We start from the raw sequence: 16749 nt of genomic DNA, 5'->3' as shown, positions 1-16749 counted from the left end.
GGCGTGTGTAAACTTCAGATTTGAAGTGAAGCTGTGGATATTTGGGAAAGATGTGAGCAATCACTGCGTTCATTCGGTCAGTAAAATTCAAGTGGACCTCCATGATTGTCAAAACGCGGCGAATGCGAACTGAAGCGGATGACCTTATATGGTCAACAGTTACGTGCTCGGTTTCTATTGTGACCAATGAGGGCGGATGAGCTGGTCTCCACTCCCGGATTTATACAGCGCTACAGCCGGACTCCGATCATTAGAATTCAGGTGCACTGAGGGCATGGTACATGTCTGAGTTTATATTTATTAATATATAAGTCTCTCCAGAGGAACTATCAGCTGCTCCCGGGAGTTTCGGTTCATTCAGTAACACTGAGACTTAAACTTGAGCCAGCGTGGGTAAAATGAGGAGTAAAGAGACCCAGTACAGTGTGCTGTGTGTTCTGGTGTGTGTGATGGTGCTGCTGCTGATACAGGCTGCTTCAGGTGAGACTGCTGGCTGTGATTATTTATACTTTTATGACATTTTATGGCCACTTAATACTGTGACCGTGTGCTATTAAAATATTTGACTACTTTGTTTGCAAATAATCTAACAGTGATAACATGGCAGTGGTGGGGCTTGAACCAACCACCTTCTGATTGCTGGACTAGTACCTGCTTTGGTGCCAGTGCCAAATTAGAGCTTCACACTCTAGTACATTTCACAATGAGACCAAAATGAATAATTTCAGAACTTTTTACCTTTAATGTGAACAAATTAATCTTAAAAATTATATATACTATATTATTATATACACTATATATATATATATATATATATATATATATATACACTAATACTTTGTTGATGCACCTTTTGATTATTATATATAGAGTCTATCATCGTGGCACACCTTGACATGGCATTCTTTGCCCACTCTTCCTTGCAAGGGCGCTCCAAATCAGTCTGATTGCTTTGCAAATAATCTAACAGTGATAACATGGCAGTGGTGGGGCTTGAACCAACCACCTTCTGATTGCTGGACTAGTACCTGCTTTGGTACCAGTGCCAAATTAGAGCTTCACACTCTAGTACATTTCACAATGAGACCAAAATGAATAATTTCAGAACTTTTTACCTTTAATGTGAACAAATTAATCTTAAAAATTATATATACTATATTATTATATACAATATATATATATATATATATATATATATATATATATATATACACTAATACTTTGTTGATGCACCTTTTGATTATAATATATAGAGTCTATCATCATGGCACACCTTGACTTGGCATTCTTTGCCCACTCTTCCTTGCAAGGGCGCTCCAAATCAGTCTGATTGGGAGGGCATCTCCTGGGCACAGCCCTTTTCAGGTCACCCCATAGATTTTCTGGTTGGATGTAGTTAAATTAATAACTTCAATTATTATTGATTATTTCTACTTTCATGACATTTTATGGCCACTTAATACTGTGACCGTGTGCTGTCAAATGTTTGGCTGCTTTGCTTTGCAAAGGATCTAACAGCGATAACATGGCAGTGGTGGGGCTTGAACCAGCGATCTTCTGATTGCTGGACTAGTACCTGCTTTGGTACCAGTGCCAAATTATAGCTTCACATTCTAGCACATTTCTGTGATTTATACAATCATACACTGAATGTAAACATATTACACACCCGTGTTAAAATGTCAGGGTTTTGTGATGTAAATAAATGAAACCAAAATGAATCATTTTCACCTTTAATGTGACTTAAAATGTGTACAGTACAACTGAAAAACACTTTAAAATCTTGTTTGTTTGTTTTATAAATATGCACACCCTTAAACTAATACTTTGTTGAACCACCTTTTGATTATATAACAACATTCAGTCTTTTTGACTTGGCATTTTGTGCCCACTCTTCCCTGCAAGAGCGCTCCAAATCAGACTAGTTGTGAGGTCATCTCCTGGTCTTCATGTCACCCCACAAAATTTCGGGATGGATTCAGTTAAATTCATAACTTTAATCTTCTTCTGGTGATCTATTCCTTTGTTGATGTGGAGGTATGCTTATCATGCTGAAAGCTGAAATTCCTCTTCGTCTTTCTGGCAAAAGCCAGAGGAATAAACTGATATTTGGAACTGTTTATAATTCCCTCCACCTTAACTAAAGCTCCAGTTCCAACTGAGGACAAACAGTCCTAAAGCATAATGCTGCCACCTCCATGCTTCACTGTGATAATGGTGTTGTTTTTATTAGTCTAACGTACCTCATTAAACAGATTTTCCCACATGCAGGATTTTATATTTTAAAATATATCAGGTCTTGCATGTTTTTCCTGCCACCCTGCCCCACAGTCCAGACATTTGAAGGACACATGAGATTGTTGTCGCATTTACACAACCTGAAATTCTTGCAGCTCCTTTAATGTTGCTGTCGGCCTCTTGGCAGCCACCAAGACCAGTTTTCTTCTCGTCTTTTCATCAGTTTTGGATATTTTAAACAACGAGATCCCTTTGATGGTTGGCCGCAGTAAAATGGAACTTAGTAAGATGGTCAGGAAAATCCTGCTAGAAGAGCTGAACTTTACCTGGAGATAGAGTCACTGTAATTAATGGCAGGTATAGACTACTATTTAACATGAGCTTAAATGTTCATTTTTGAACATAACCACACTTATGCAACCACGCTAAACATGTTTTTCCACGCTAAGTGATTTCTGTTTGTTTTTCGATTGAATTGCACAGATTAAAAGTCAAACTAAAGGTGAATTTTCATATCAACTGTCTGTCCTGTTATTTTGCAAATAACATTTTATCTTATTTAGAATATTGGATCCAGATTCAATTCTACACTCAAAGACACAATGTTCTATTATGCAAACAGACACTTATAGCTGTATTATCAAATAAATATGGTTTAAATGACCTTTTAAATATAAAAGGTAAATGCACTCTTCTAGGGCAGTTCTATTGTGAGGCCCAAAACAATCTGACAGAAGGATACAGACTACAAACCCAGACCAAGCAGCTCAGCATCACCAAAGGAGTTGGCAAATATGAAATGGGAAAACCGGCATATATAGAAGAACTTCCACCTGGAGCAAATTAATGCTCACGAGTCGCAGGTGATTGTCAGTCATCTGCGCCTCTGTGGTGTTTCTGTCGGCAACAATAAGGACGCAACTCTTAACATGACTCACTACCGAATTCATTCAGCAGATGAGCCAAGTTACAGTAGTATTGTGAAATATCCTAGTTCTCCATTATAGTTAGCTTAAATAATCTGGAAATAATGTCATACTTTTACTCTTTCCATTTGACCTACATCATTCGTCATCCAAAGAACTATATAGTAGATTTTTTTTCTAACAGTGCATTTCTGTTTGCAGGTTCTTATCCAACCGCTCAGGACGTCACGTGGGTTTCCAGCAATTTCAAGACTTTACTGACTTGGAGGCCTAAACCAACAAACTATTCATACACTGTGGAGTACTCAAAGTACGTCATGTTTGTCTTATTAACGTTAGAGGAAGTATTAACAAAAGATAAAGAAGCCGCTCAGGTGGCGCAGCGGTAAAAGCACACGCTGGAACCAAAGCTGGGATCTGGAATACATCGTATCGAATATCAGCTCTGGCTACCGGCTAAGGCTGAGCGGCCACATGAACAACGATTGGCCTGTTGTTCAGATATGGGCGGGACTAAGCCGGATGGGGTCTCTCTCTCATAACCAATGCAATTACGATTACGATTGATGGCGCCTGCACAGAAATGAGAAAAGAGTGCTCTCAGGGTGTGTCTCTCCGTACACAACGCTGAGCTGCACTGCACTCGTGAAAGTGTAGGTGATAAGATGCATACGGCTGCTGCCCAGGTGTCGGAGGGGGCGTGGGTTAGCTTCGTTCTCCTCAATCAGAGCAGGGATCGGCATTGGTGGAGAGGAAGCATGGACGCAATCAGGCAATTGGAAGCGCTGAAAGGGAGAGAAAGCATAAATAAAATATCTTTAAAAAAAAAATAATAGATAAAGAATATTTTATTAGCTACATACCCACCAATTTACATACAGTCCGGTTGTGTTTATATTGCTAATGATTTTGTTTTATTGTTGGTAGCGTTCTTGTAGTGTTAGTTTGGGTTGATGGGGTCAAAAATAGAGATTTTGACAGAACCATGAATGTTTTTAGCCCAGCAACTAGCATTTATTATTCACAAAATGGGTTAAAAATTAACCCAACATACGGGGTCAATACCATAGGTTGACTTAGTCCATGTTGAAGTGTTGAGTTTCAAAATAGACTTTGGCATACAGTGGGTTCACAATGCTGCAGGTTTATATAAACCAGGACACAAGACAAGGGCAATGATTAGGCTTTATTTGGATTGTTACAGGCAGTCAGTGTACAGGTATGGTAAAATCCACACCCTTTACATGTTTCAGCATGCCGTACTTACGTTTAAGAACTTGTGTTCTGCATTAGAAGCTTAAACTTGGTTCAATATTTCAATTCCAGACAGGGAGAGAACAGACAAAGGCTTCCTCTTTGCATCAGGACGAACGAAACTGAATGCGATCTGACGGCCGGACTTCAAGACCTGAAAGGCAGCTACAATGCAGACGTGCTGTCAGAACCCATGCGGGGTGAAACCTCAGACCTGGTCGAGTTCCCCCATTCAACGTCTAGCTGGTTCTGTCCCTATAAAGACAGTAGGTTTCTAAAAAAAAAGCTTTTAATGTATCATATTTAACAGTGAAATATACACTGATCAGCCATAACATTAAAACCACCTCCTGGTTTCTACACTCACTGTCCATTTTATCAGCTCCACTTACCATATAGAAGCACTTTGTAGCTCTACAATTACTGACTGTAGTCCATCTGTTTCTCTACGTACTTTGTTAGCCCCCTTTCATGCTGTTCTTCAATGGTCAGGACCCCCACAGGACCACCACAGAGCAGGTATTATTTGGGTGGTGGATCATTCTCAGCACTGCAGTGACACTGACATGGTGGTGGTGTGTTAGTGTGTGTTGTGCTGGTATGAGTGGATCAGACACAGCAGCGCTGCTGGAGTTTTGAAATACCGTGTCCACTCACTGTCCACCCTATTAGACACTCCTACCTAGTTGGTCCACCTTGTAGATGTAAAGTCAGAGACGATCGCTCATCTATTGCTGCTGTTTGAGTCGGTCATCTTCTAGACCTTCATCAGTGGTCACAGGGCGCTGTTGGCTGGATATTTTTGGTCGGTGGACTATTCTCAGTCCAGCAGTGACAGTGAGGTGTTTAAAAACTCCAGCAGCGCTGCTGTGTCTTATCCACTCATACCAGCACAACACACACTAACACACCACCACCATGTCAGTGTCACTGCAGTGCTGAGAATGATCCACCACCTAAATAATACCTGCTCTGTGGTGGTCCTGTGGGGGTCCTGACCATTGAAGAACAGGGGGAAAGGGGGCTAACAAAGCATGCAGAGAAACAGATGGACTACAGTCAGTAATTGTAGAACTACAAAGTGCTTCTATATGGTAAGTGGAGCTGATAACATGGACAGTGCTTGTAGAAACAAGGAGGTGGTTTTAATGTTATGGCTGTTCGGTGTAATACACCCATGGTAAACATCGTCTGGGGCTTTTTTTTCCTTAGCTAACATCAGCAGACCTGATTTTAAGATCGAGGTGAACAATGGCGAGCGGAAAATTACCCTCTATGTAACGGATATTGCCACGGCTGTCTTCAATGAACAGAAGAAGCGGCTGACTATTCGGGAAATCTTCAAAGATGATCTGCAGTATAAGGTCGTTTACAGGAAAGCAAAGAGCTCCGGGCAGGTAAGAGATAGCTGGTAAATAATATGGTTTATGTTGTAAATATAAGTAAATCATTAAAGTTACACCCATGTAAGTGAAAGGCATTTTTTTCATATTTCCCAGATACGGTCCCACAGTTATCAGTGAACGACGGTTTAATGTTTAACAGAATTCACTGATAGCAAAAATGCCTTTTGTTACAATGGTATTCAAACGAGTTTATTATAGAGCAACACTTTCTTACTCTGACTAGAGATAAACTTAAGTGATTTACACCACATCAAAAGAAAGCGCCGCCTGATCCATATGGACGTGTATTTATAATTCAGCTTCTGAATAATTGGCACACTTGGTTAATAGATAAAACAAACAAAGTCATTCATGTTGCTTATTAGTCTAAGTTTAATCTTACAATTAAAATAGGAAAGAAAATTCATTCATTTACTTCACTTTCAGCTTTTCAATGGGCGCAAGGCACACAGTAACACCCTGGAAGGGGCGCCAGTCCATCACAGGGTTGACCTACATACGTACACACACACACACACACACACATGCACACACACCCATTCAGTTATAGGGCAATTCAGTATCTCCAATTAACCTGAGTGCATGCTTTTGGACTGTGGGAGGAAACCGGAGCTCCCAGTGGAAACCCACGCAGACACGGGGAGAACATGCAAATGCCGCACAGAACGGACCCGGGAAACGCCCTGCCAGGGGATCTGACTCAGGTCCTTTTTGCTGTGAGGCGACAGTGCTACCCACTGAGCCACCGTGCGGAAAGAAAATGTATTCCGATAACATTAATCTTATCAAATATAATATAAACAGTGCAATATTTGTTGAGCTTTGTAATTTTTTTATCTTTTTATATACTTTGACATTTCATTTTTTTTTTATATATATATATGTATAAACATTTTATATCTTTATTCTTAAAGCTGCTGTAATGTTGCAAATTTCCCCCTGTAGGATAATAAAAGGCTATTTTATCTCATCTACAAATAAGCAAAATTCTACTTTCTACCTGGTACTCAGATTTCCATCCACGTCCCAAAACTCCAGGAGGTGGATTGGCAGCACTAAAAAACGAGGATTGCGATGGATTGGAGCCCTGTCCAGGCTTTATTCCTGCTTGTTCTCAGGGTTTTTAGCTCCACCAGATCACCATCCTGACCAGGATGAAGCTGCTTATGAAATGACAGCACTAATAAAGCATGTTCTCATTTCTGTACAGCTGTCATAGAGGTCAAGCAAGTCCATCTCTGAATGGCTCAAAAAATAATATATAGATATATGGTATTTAGCATACACTTCCAAAGCGACTTACAGTGTACAGTCCAAGCAATTTAGGGTTAAGGGCCTTGCTCAAGGGCTCAACAGTGGCAACCTAGCAGTGGTGTGGTTTGAACCAGCAACCTTCTGCTTACTAGTCCAGTACCTGGTTAGTACTAGGCTACAACTGCCCATTGTAAAAAAAAAAAAAAAAAAAAGGTTTGGCACTGGTTAAGTCAATGTCCTGACCTGAATCACGCTGAGATACTGTGGCACGACCTTAAACACCATTCACGCTTGAAAACCCTTCAATGTAGCCGGATTAAAACAGTTCTGCAAAGAAAAGTGGGTCCGAATTCCTGCACAGTGATGTAATGCAGCGCTTTTCAAACTTTTTTCAAGCGACCCACATTTTGTCCATGATTATTACCACAACCCAGGCAACACAAACAATGCACCAAAACGAAATATACTTAATTAATGAAATTGGTGGCAAACTGGTCCCACTGTAGTGTACAATATGTATTGTAAAGCCTCCACAAGGAAGCGTTTGTGTACAAGTTTATTTTGTGTTGTTTATTATGTGCCTGTTAAAATTTAATTACTTTTAATTACTATTATTTTTCTCTGTGACCCATTTTTTGGCTCTTGACCCACCCAAGGAAAAACCCCGATGTAAATGACTCGATTGCAGTTGTTACTGCCAGGGGTGGCACAACCAGTTATTAGGTTTAGAGGGTAATTCCTTTTTCACATGGGTGATTTCTTTCTTCTCTTTCTTAACCGCTTATCCAAACAGGGTTGCAGGGGGGTGCTGGAGCCTATTCCAGCTTTTCAATGGATGCAAGGCACACAGTAGCACCCTGGACAGGGCGCCAGTTCATCGCAGGGCAGACACACACACACACACAACTATAGGGCAATTTAGTGTCTCCAATTAACCTGACTGCATGTTTTTGGACTGTGGGAGGAAACCCACGCAGGGAGAACATGCAAACTCTGCACAGAAAGGACCCGGACCGCCCCACCTGGGGATCGAACCCAGGACCCAGCATTTAGCTGACGCCTTTACCTAAAGTGACTTACAATAATTCTGTATACAGTTTGAGCAATTGAGCGTTAAGAGCCATGCTCAGGAGCCCAACAGTGCCAGCCTGGCAGTAGTGAGGCTTGAACCTGCAACCTTTAATTAGGAGTTGAGTATCTTAACCACCGAGCTACCGCTGTCCTGATTTGGCTCAGTTTTTTACACCAGATGCCCTTCCTGATACAAGCCTCCGTATTTGTATCTGGACTTGGACCGACACTGAGAGCGCACTTGAAAGTGCACCTTCGATATCTAGGCTGTTCAGTCATATCCCCTTCCACCCTCAAAGACAGCACAAATTAAACAAGATAAATCCAAACTAGCACCCTTACCTGATCTCAAAAGGAACGTGAGACCTATCATGCCTTGATGAGTTTTTTTTACATGCTGCATATTTTTTAATGAACTTGGAGTTACCTCAAGTACTTTTTCTTCCTGGAATCAGTCCATGAACTTCGGTGTATGCCAATCTCGTTATCGTGTGAGACTCCTAAACATGCACTGATTTAGCCTTTAAAATTGCTTAAAAAAATGATAAAACAATGAAATTGCACATGTAACGTTGCATTGTGTTTTTTTTTTTACAGAAAGAGAAGTTCAGTACGAGCAGCGTGATAGAGCTAACAGATCTGGACCGAGGCCAGAGCTACTGCTTTACCGTGCAGGCCTACATTCCTTCCCGCAGCATTGGCAAACAGCTGGGCGAGATCAGTAACGTTAAGTGCTCTCCTGAGGGGAACACGTCTATTTTTGAAGGTGAGCTGTGTTTGATATGTGATCATTGTTAATAAACCTTTGTATATTAAGGAAAGAAGTAGCTTCAGAGGGCGCAGCAGGAAAATACGCTCAACCATTACTGCTGGGAACTATTTAATGTATACATACAGACATGATTGGCTACCTCTGAGGAGGGTGGGATGCCTGAGGCCCCGTGATGGATTGGCCTCCTGTCTGGGGTGTGTTACTGCATTGCACTCAGATGTTTCAGGAAAACTGGACTCAACCAGACCCTGACCAGGATAAAGTAGCTTATACCACTATGGTCAGGTCAGAAATCATTTTACACTTGTGACAGTATACGATCTAAGCAATTAAGGGTTATGGGCTTTGCCCAACAGTGGCAACCTGGCATTGGTGGGGCTTAATAATAATAATAATAATACATCACATTTATATATTGCTTTTCAACAACCCAAAGATGCTTACAGAGTACAATTAGTAATACAGGGAACGAATAAACAATGAACAAACAGGAAAAACAAGGAGAACATTTACTTGAACTGGCAACCTTCTGATTACTGGACCAGTACCTTAACCACTAGGCTACAACTGCACTATCATACAGTAAACTCTGGAGAAAACTGAAGCACATAGGGGAAACACACATGCCTTTAGGTGAGGATCAAACTTAGGACGTATGTTTCTGCACCACCCATGACACCTAGGTCATAAAATGCTGATGATTTTCACAACGTTACTTTAATTACAGAGATTTTCTTTCAGGTCACTTTGACCCTACAGTAATAATGTGAAATACTTTGTAGTTAATGATTAGGCTGCTGAGTTGTGCAAAAATGTAAGTAAAAGCTGATCTCAGAGACGGGCTGTTCTTAATTGGTCCTGGTTTCTGTGTGGGAGTAAAACAAACTCTCAAAACCATTGGCAAAAATGGTGTCAGCATTACACAGGTGTAGAGCTCAAGAAGTGTTTTACTGCAGCTTTGTCTATGGTGGGTCCAGTATCCCCAGAATTACTGGGTGCACAGGGGTAACACACCCCAAACAGGACACCAGTCCCATGCTGGGACTTCGCCTTCCCTTTCCTGACATCATGTCTGCTAGGAATTTGAACCCTGGATCCCATCGGTAGTGGGATAGTGTAATTTATCACTTTGTCAGATGAGTGCCCATAATAAAACAATAAGTACCAAATCTGACTGTTCACCTTTAAGTACTATTGGTCACTGCTCCTATTAAAATAGATACAGTAAAAGGGATTTGCCTGTCCTGGTTTACATTTTTCTAAATGGTTTTAGATCTTTACAGATTGTGTAATATAAGACAAGGAAACACAAAACAGTTTTAAATGATTATTTATTGAAGAAAACATTACACAACACCTATATCATCGAAGTAAAAATAACAAACCCTTAATAGTAACAATAGAAATCAAGCACTTGCTTTAACCTGGTTTTCCCGGAATCACTGGGCGTAATACTGTGATCTATCATGAGCGCTAAGAATTGGTTTCTTCAGCCACATCAAAGGTCTGTTGGGCAGACGCTGCCTGCTTAAGGTCCTACCACAGCATGACCAGTCTACTCCAAAACCTTACTCGTTTCTTTTGGTCTATTAAAGCTGGACTTGCTTTTGTGTTGTTGCATATGCCAGATGAGCTTTGACTGATGACTGTACATTAGGAAATAGATTTCATGCTTATTTTAAATACGTCGCTGAACCCCTGAAGCAGCAAAGCATCCCCAAACCATCACACTGTCACCGCAGTTATGTTTGTCCTTTAAAATACTTCCACTTTTGACTCATGAGCCCACAGAACTTCCCAACCCAAATTGGTGAGCAGTGTTTTTGTGTTGTGACTCTCACATGGATATCATATTCCTGTCTCTTTCTAATGGTGGAAGTATAAATGCTCACTTTATTTAGTGTGAGCAAGGCCTGCAGTTCCTTAGATGTAAGTCTGGGTTTTTTTTTTTTGTTTTTTTTGTTTTTTTTGCAACTTTTTGTATTTAGTTGATAGGTCAGTCACTTCAGGGAGGATTCATTCAGCTCTTCCTGATTCATTCAAGTCTTCCTGATGCGCTTAAAATGTCCAGAACGCACTTTATCAAGACTTTATCACAGACTAGACTGAATAGTTTGAATAGTCACTAGTTTGTTTAAAATTATTTTTTTAATGTGTGGTTTGTTTAGTACGGAGCCCCTTAGTGGTCACTAACGAAAAAAAATATGTGAAGAGCAAAATCCATACCCTCGGTTTCGTAATCTGTACATATGGATTTGTAAACTCTACCCACGGTTTAGTAATCCGTACGGAACGGTTCAGTAATCCGTACCCTCGGTTTAGTAATCCATACGTACGGATTTGTAAACTCTACCCATGGTTTAGTAATCCGTACGGAACGGTTCAGTAATCCGTACCCTCGGTTTAGTAATCCATACGTACGGATTTGTAAACTCTACCCTCGGTTTAGTAATCCATACATAGGGATTTGTAAACTCTACCCATGGTTTTAGTAATCCGTACAGAACGGTTTAGTAATCCATACGTACGGATTTGTAAACTCTACCCATGGTTTAGTAATCCGTACGGAACGGTTTAGTAATCCATACCCTCAGTTTAGTACTCCATTTGTACGGATTTGTAAACTCTACCCACGGTTTAGTAATCCGTACCCTCGGTTTAGTAATCCGTACCCTCGGTTTAGTAATCCGTACACAAGGTTTAGTAATCCGTACCCATGGATTTGTAAATCGTACACTCATATTTAAAATCAGACCGCGGTCACACTATCTGCACTAAAGGTTTTACTGTGCATCTAAACCCTGTTTTATGGTAATACAGTTGCGAAGCATTGAAGAGGGTAAAGCATCTCTTTACAGCTTAATATACAAAACCTACCAAGTTCTGATGCACAAACATTTAACAGAAAGAAAAGTGTGTTCATTTTAATTTTGTGTTAATATTTTAGAGGTCTAATAAAATAAGCAAATCAAATTGTTATCCAATCACTCCACTATATTATTTAAGATCATTAACTCTTTTATTAATGAAATACATTTCAGACATTTTACTGTAGGAATCTGGGGTGATGGGATGGCAAACTTATTAAAAAGTAAAATCAGATTGATATCAAATGCCACCCCCACAATCATAAAGAACACTGGTACTCACCTTGTGATTTTGAAACAATTTTACTGTAGGAATTTAGAATAATAAGATTGCAAACCTACATAAAGTGTCTATTTGGTTGTTTTAAGACCACAATTTGAAGTCAAATAAAATAATCTAATAATAACCTCTAAAATTAATCTCTAACAATTCGACTTGTTTTTTAATGGAATTTAAAAATGTTGGTCTTTTGCATAATTTTATCATGTTATGTCTTTATGTTGTCAAAATATAATCAAAAGTATGTATAATGAGTATGTAGGAAAGTAATTTTTAAAAATGCATAGATTTACATTTTACATTTTCAGCATTTAGCAGACGCTTTTATCCAAAGCGACTTACACACAATGAGCTGAACACGATGAGCAATTGAGGGTTAAGGGCCTTGCTCAGGGACCCAACAGTGGAAACTTGGTGGTGGCGGGGCTTAAACCGGCAACCTTCTGTTTACTAGTCCAGTACCTTCACCACTAAGCTATCACTGGCCCTAATAAATAAATAAATAAATAAATCTAATAAATAGATTTTATTAATAACAGAGAGGGACTTAATTTCCAACTTTTTACATCTACTTATAGGTTGTAACACACTTTTCTTTCTGTTAAATGTTTGTGCATCAGAACTCGGTAGGTTTTGTATATTAAGCTGTAAAGAGATGCTTTACCCTCTTTGATGCTTCGCAACTGTATTACCATAAAACAGGGTTTAGATGCACAGTAAAACCTTTAGTGCAGATCGCGTGACCGCGGTCGGGTTTTAAATCTGAGAGTACGATTTACAAATCCGTGGGTATGGATTACTAAACCGTGGGTTTTGTTTGTTTGTTTGGGTTTATCGCCATATCAGCAACGTATTGGCTATTTTATGGCAAAGACAGGTATTTGAAATGTGACATTTCATGACAAAAAATTTACAATTCTAGACTAAACCGTGGGTAGAGTTTACAAATCCATACGTACGGATTACTAAACCGAGGGTACAGATTTTGCTCTTCACATATTTTCTTTTTGTTAGTTACTAAGGGGCTCCGTAGTTTAGATTCAATTCATTCAAATGATCCTCCAGGTCCCTTAGGGAGGATTAAGGTCCCTGCTGCGTCTGGTTCCTCTCAGGGTTTTTTCCTGGAATTTTAAGGGGTTTTTTCCTTCCCACTGTTGCCCTTGGCTGCTCAGCAGGAGTTTTTTGGTTTGTCAGTCCTGGATTCTGCCACACTGCTTTGAGACAATGTCCACTAGGGCTGGGCGATTTTGCAAAAAAAAAAAAAATCTCGATTATTTTAAAATTATACCCGATTGTCGATTACGATTTCGATTTTTTTTTGTTCTTGTATAATGCAATTAAAATAAGACTCAAATTTCTTTTTTTGCATTGTAATTAAAGGCTGCAGAAGTGCAAAAATAGTAACAGCACCACCTATTATTATCCTTTTAAGGGACTCAAACTTTATAACAATAACGATATCACAATAATTAACAATAATTAAAACAAAATAGATCTAAATTATCTATATCCTTATCTATCTATATCTAAGAATAGCTCACAAACAACTTTTATTTTAAATAATGTTCAGCAGAACCTCCTTACATTAGGAAAAAAACTACAAAAAGTTCTTTACAGGTTTCTTAAAAGGAACACGAGCCTGTACTGTGCTGTTTCCACCACTGAGTGAGTCTGTAAAAGTAAAATGACAGGCTGTAAAATCTACTTTAAAAAGTACAAGTACACAAAAAAAATGACTCAATTACAGTAACGCGAGTAAATGTAATTCGTAATTTTTCAGCCGATCCTGATCGGGCTCACCGTCTCCGGAGTTTTGATTCAGTTCGGCTGTGTTTGATTCAGTGAATCTTAATTAAACTCTTCTGTTTGTGTCTCGTTTTGCCGATCGTGTTTGCCCTCCTTATTACTGAATCTAACCGTTACCGTGTATAATCCTTGTTGTCTTCCGTTTACTGTTTTGGTTTTCGCTGATTTTGTACACTGTTTTCACCCTTTTTATATAAAATTTTCCCTGATTTATATTCCGCGGGCGTCTGGTCAGTTTCTGCTTCGTGACATGTTGGTATTTTAATTAAAATATAAAGTATGTAAACAATCGCGATTGTCACATTCTAACCGGGTGAAAACGTTCATGCGAATTAACCAAATTAATCGGGAAAATTGCCCAGCCCTAATGTCCACTGAAAAAACAAAAGCGCTTTACAAATATATTTAACTTGACCTGGCTTGACTTGACTCGTGATGTGCTTGTAGAGATTTTTTAACCGGATTCAAATCCTAAATACTAACGTTTGTATTTATTTATTTAGTCGTATTTAGATTCAACAGTGCTGGCAGCAATCAATACTTGGATAGTATAATTGAACCCAGTCTTTAGTTAACGTTGAAAAGTTGGTTATTAGACCGTAAAGGAAAAACACTAAGTGGGGACTTACCTTTTTCAAACGAGGCTAGTTGGCATTATTGATATTTTTCATTTGGTAAATGCAGAGATCGTTTAAAACTATTTTGTGCTTAATAAGGTTGTCTTTTATTGCATTTCATTTAAAAATGTGATAAATCATTAAAATTATAATGTAAGTCCTAACTTTTTATTGGTCTTACCAAGAAAATAATGTTATTTTATTATTACAAACTATTTCTTTGCATTTCTTAGTGTCTTGGGACTAAACCAACAACAAACTGTTATTATTTATTACTAGTGCACACAGTATTTTATTTAATGAGCCTCAACCAAACAACTTTTCATGGGTGATTTTTCAGCTGCAGCTTCAATTTGACATAAAGGTTAGAAAGTCTGTTTTGTTAAAACCATCTACCAATATTTTTTAGTTTAAAACATGTCAGCCAAGGAGTAGATACAACCCAAACAAGATAATTTAATTACAGCTTATTTTTACCCAAGTATTTAGACTTTAAAAATCAATCAAAATGGTTGAGCACACCATTAAAGATCAAGTCAAGTCAGTTTTATTTGTACAGAGCTTTTTACAGTAGACATCATCTCAAAGCAACTTTACAGAATCCGGGACCAACAGACCAAAAACCCCTGTTGAGCAAAGCAAGGGCGACAGTGGCAAGAAAAACTCCCTAAAATTACAGGAAGAAACCTTGAGAGGAACCAGACTCATCAAGGACCATCATCCTTCTTGGGTGGTCTGGAGAATAATTTAAATAAATAGAATTTACACACAAACATACACACAATTAAATTAAACTAAAAGTTATAGCTGCTCAGGTGGCGCAGCAGTAAAAACACACGCTAGCACATTAGAGCTGAGATCTCGAATACATCGTATCGAATCTCAGTTCTGCCTGCCGGCTGAGCTGAGCAGCCACATGAACAACGATTGGCCTGTTGTTCAGATAGGGGTGGGATATTAAATCCAGATAGGGACTCTCTCATGACTGATGCAATTACGACCTCTGCTGACTGATTGATGGCCCATTGCACTCGTCAAAGTGTAGGTGACAAAATGCATACGGCTGCTGCCCATGTGTCGGAGGGGGCGTGGGTTAGCTTTGTTCTCCTCAATCAGAGCGGGAATCGGCATTGGTGGAGAGGAAGCATGACGCAATCGAGCAATTAGATGCGCTAAAAGGGAGAAAAAGGGTAGAAAATGCACAAACAAACAAAATATGCACAGAGAATAATATTCTTCATTATTCAGTCCAGTCTGTGATGACGTCCGTAGCAGAGTTCTCGACATTTTTGGTGTAAACACACCAGATTCCCATCAAATGTAGCAGGATAAAGGGTTAAGTATTTCTTGTCTGTATGTGATGATTAGTAAGTAAACACTCAATAATCTTGTTCATGTTCTTGTTTTCTGTATTTTTCCAGAGTACAGTTTAGCAGTGATTGCTACAGCCATCCTGTCCATCCTGATTTTAATAGCCGTGGCGATCGCTGTTGCAGTGATCTGCTGCAAACGACGTCAGAAAGCAAAGAGGAAAGGGAAAGAGGGCGTGCCTTTGAGGGGCGTATGAGCAGTGTGTGTTAAACTCCTCTGTACAGAGGAACTCGCACTCATGGGGATCATGGAACAGAACTGGACTCGTCCTTTTAAATCGACACTTCAGTGGAGAACACTGGGAATCTTTTGTTTCTATGAAACTAAGCTAGACTTTTACTTTATAGGATTTACTGTCTAACATATCGGTACTATCAATCACTGGCGTTATCTACTGTTGAAATATTTCCTAAGCACTACCGAATTCTTATTCTTATTGCTGGATTAAGGAGTTACTGTTTTCAAATTTGGGAGCTTTGTGTATGCAGCTGTACAAGAACATGACACTACTTTTATTATAGATGTTTTATTTTTGTAGGTTTTACTAATGTTATCTGTATATTAGTTTATAAAATCATATTTATAGTTTTTAGATTTTATAGATGTGAAACATTCCATACAATGTTAGAAATGTCATATTTACCTGAGATTTACATACTGGACTTTTGTTCAAAACACTTGTTGACAGCAGATATGAAACTTGAGAATGATGTGTGAAACCTGTTGAAAATGGTACTACAGTTTTGTGACTATGAATAAACTGGTAAATTCATTTGCTTTTCTTGATGTTGTTTTAATCCTACACATCACCAGTCGATGTGAACATAAAACCGAAATACAGTGGACCCTTGACTTCCGAATTTAATTGGTTCTGAAGTTCTGTTCTT

At 39.1% G+C, this 16749-nt stretch overlaps 1 protein-coding gene across 1 annotated transcript; it reads left to right on the top strand.

The window, feature by feature from the left end:
- Positions 1–303: 303 nt before the first annotated feature.
- On the top strand, positions 304–16620 carry f3a (coagulation factor IIIa). Its single transcript, XM_062992211.1, has 6 exons — positions 304–480; positions 3366–3474; positions 4491–4684; positions 5631–5815; positions 8747–8915; positions 15913–16620. The coding sequence occupies exons 1-6, from the start codon at positions 399–401 to the stop codon at positions 16056–16058; spliced, it is 885 nt and encodes a 294-aa protein (XP_062848281.1). The 5' UTR covers positions 304–398; the 3' UTR covers positions 16059–16620.
- The last annotated feature ends 129 nt before the right edge of the window (positions 16621–16749 follow it).

Source organism: Trichomycterus rosablanca, chromosome 3, assembly GCF_030014385.1.
Source record: "Trichomycterus rosablanca isolate fTriRos1 chromosome 3, fTriRos1.hap1, whole genome shotgun sequence".
Taxonomy (NCBI): domain Eukaryota; kingdom Metazoa; phylum Chordata; class Actinopteri; order Siluriformes; family Trichomycteridae; genus Trichomycterus; species Trichomycterus rosablanca.
This window is presented reverse-complemented; position numbering and strand designations above follow the sequence as displayed.

Excerpts from the sequence above, each read along its gene's own strand:
- f3a (XM_062992211.1), top strand. The coding sequence starts at position 399 with ATGAGGAGTAAAGAGACCCAGTACAGTGTGCTGTGTGTTCTGGTGTGT. Across the intron at positions 5,816-8,746 it reads AAGCAAAGAGCTCCGGGCAG|AAAGAGAAGTTCAGTACGAG; the intron begins GTAAGAGATAGC and ends TTTTTTTTACAG. Across the intron at positions 8,916-15,912 it reads GAACACGTCTATTTTTGAAG|AGTACAGTTTAGCAGTGATT; the intron begins GTGAGCTGTGTT and ends GTATTTTTCCAG.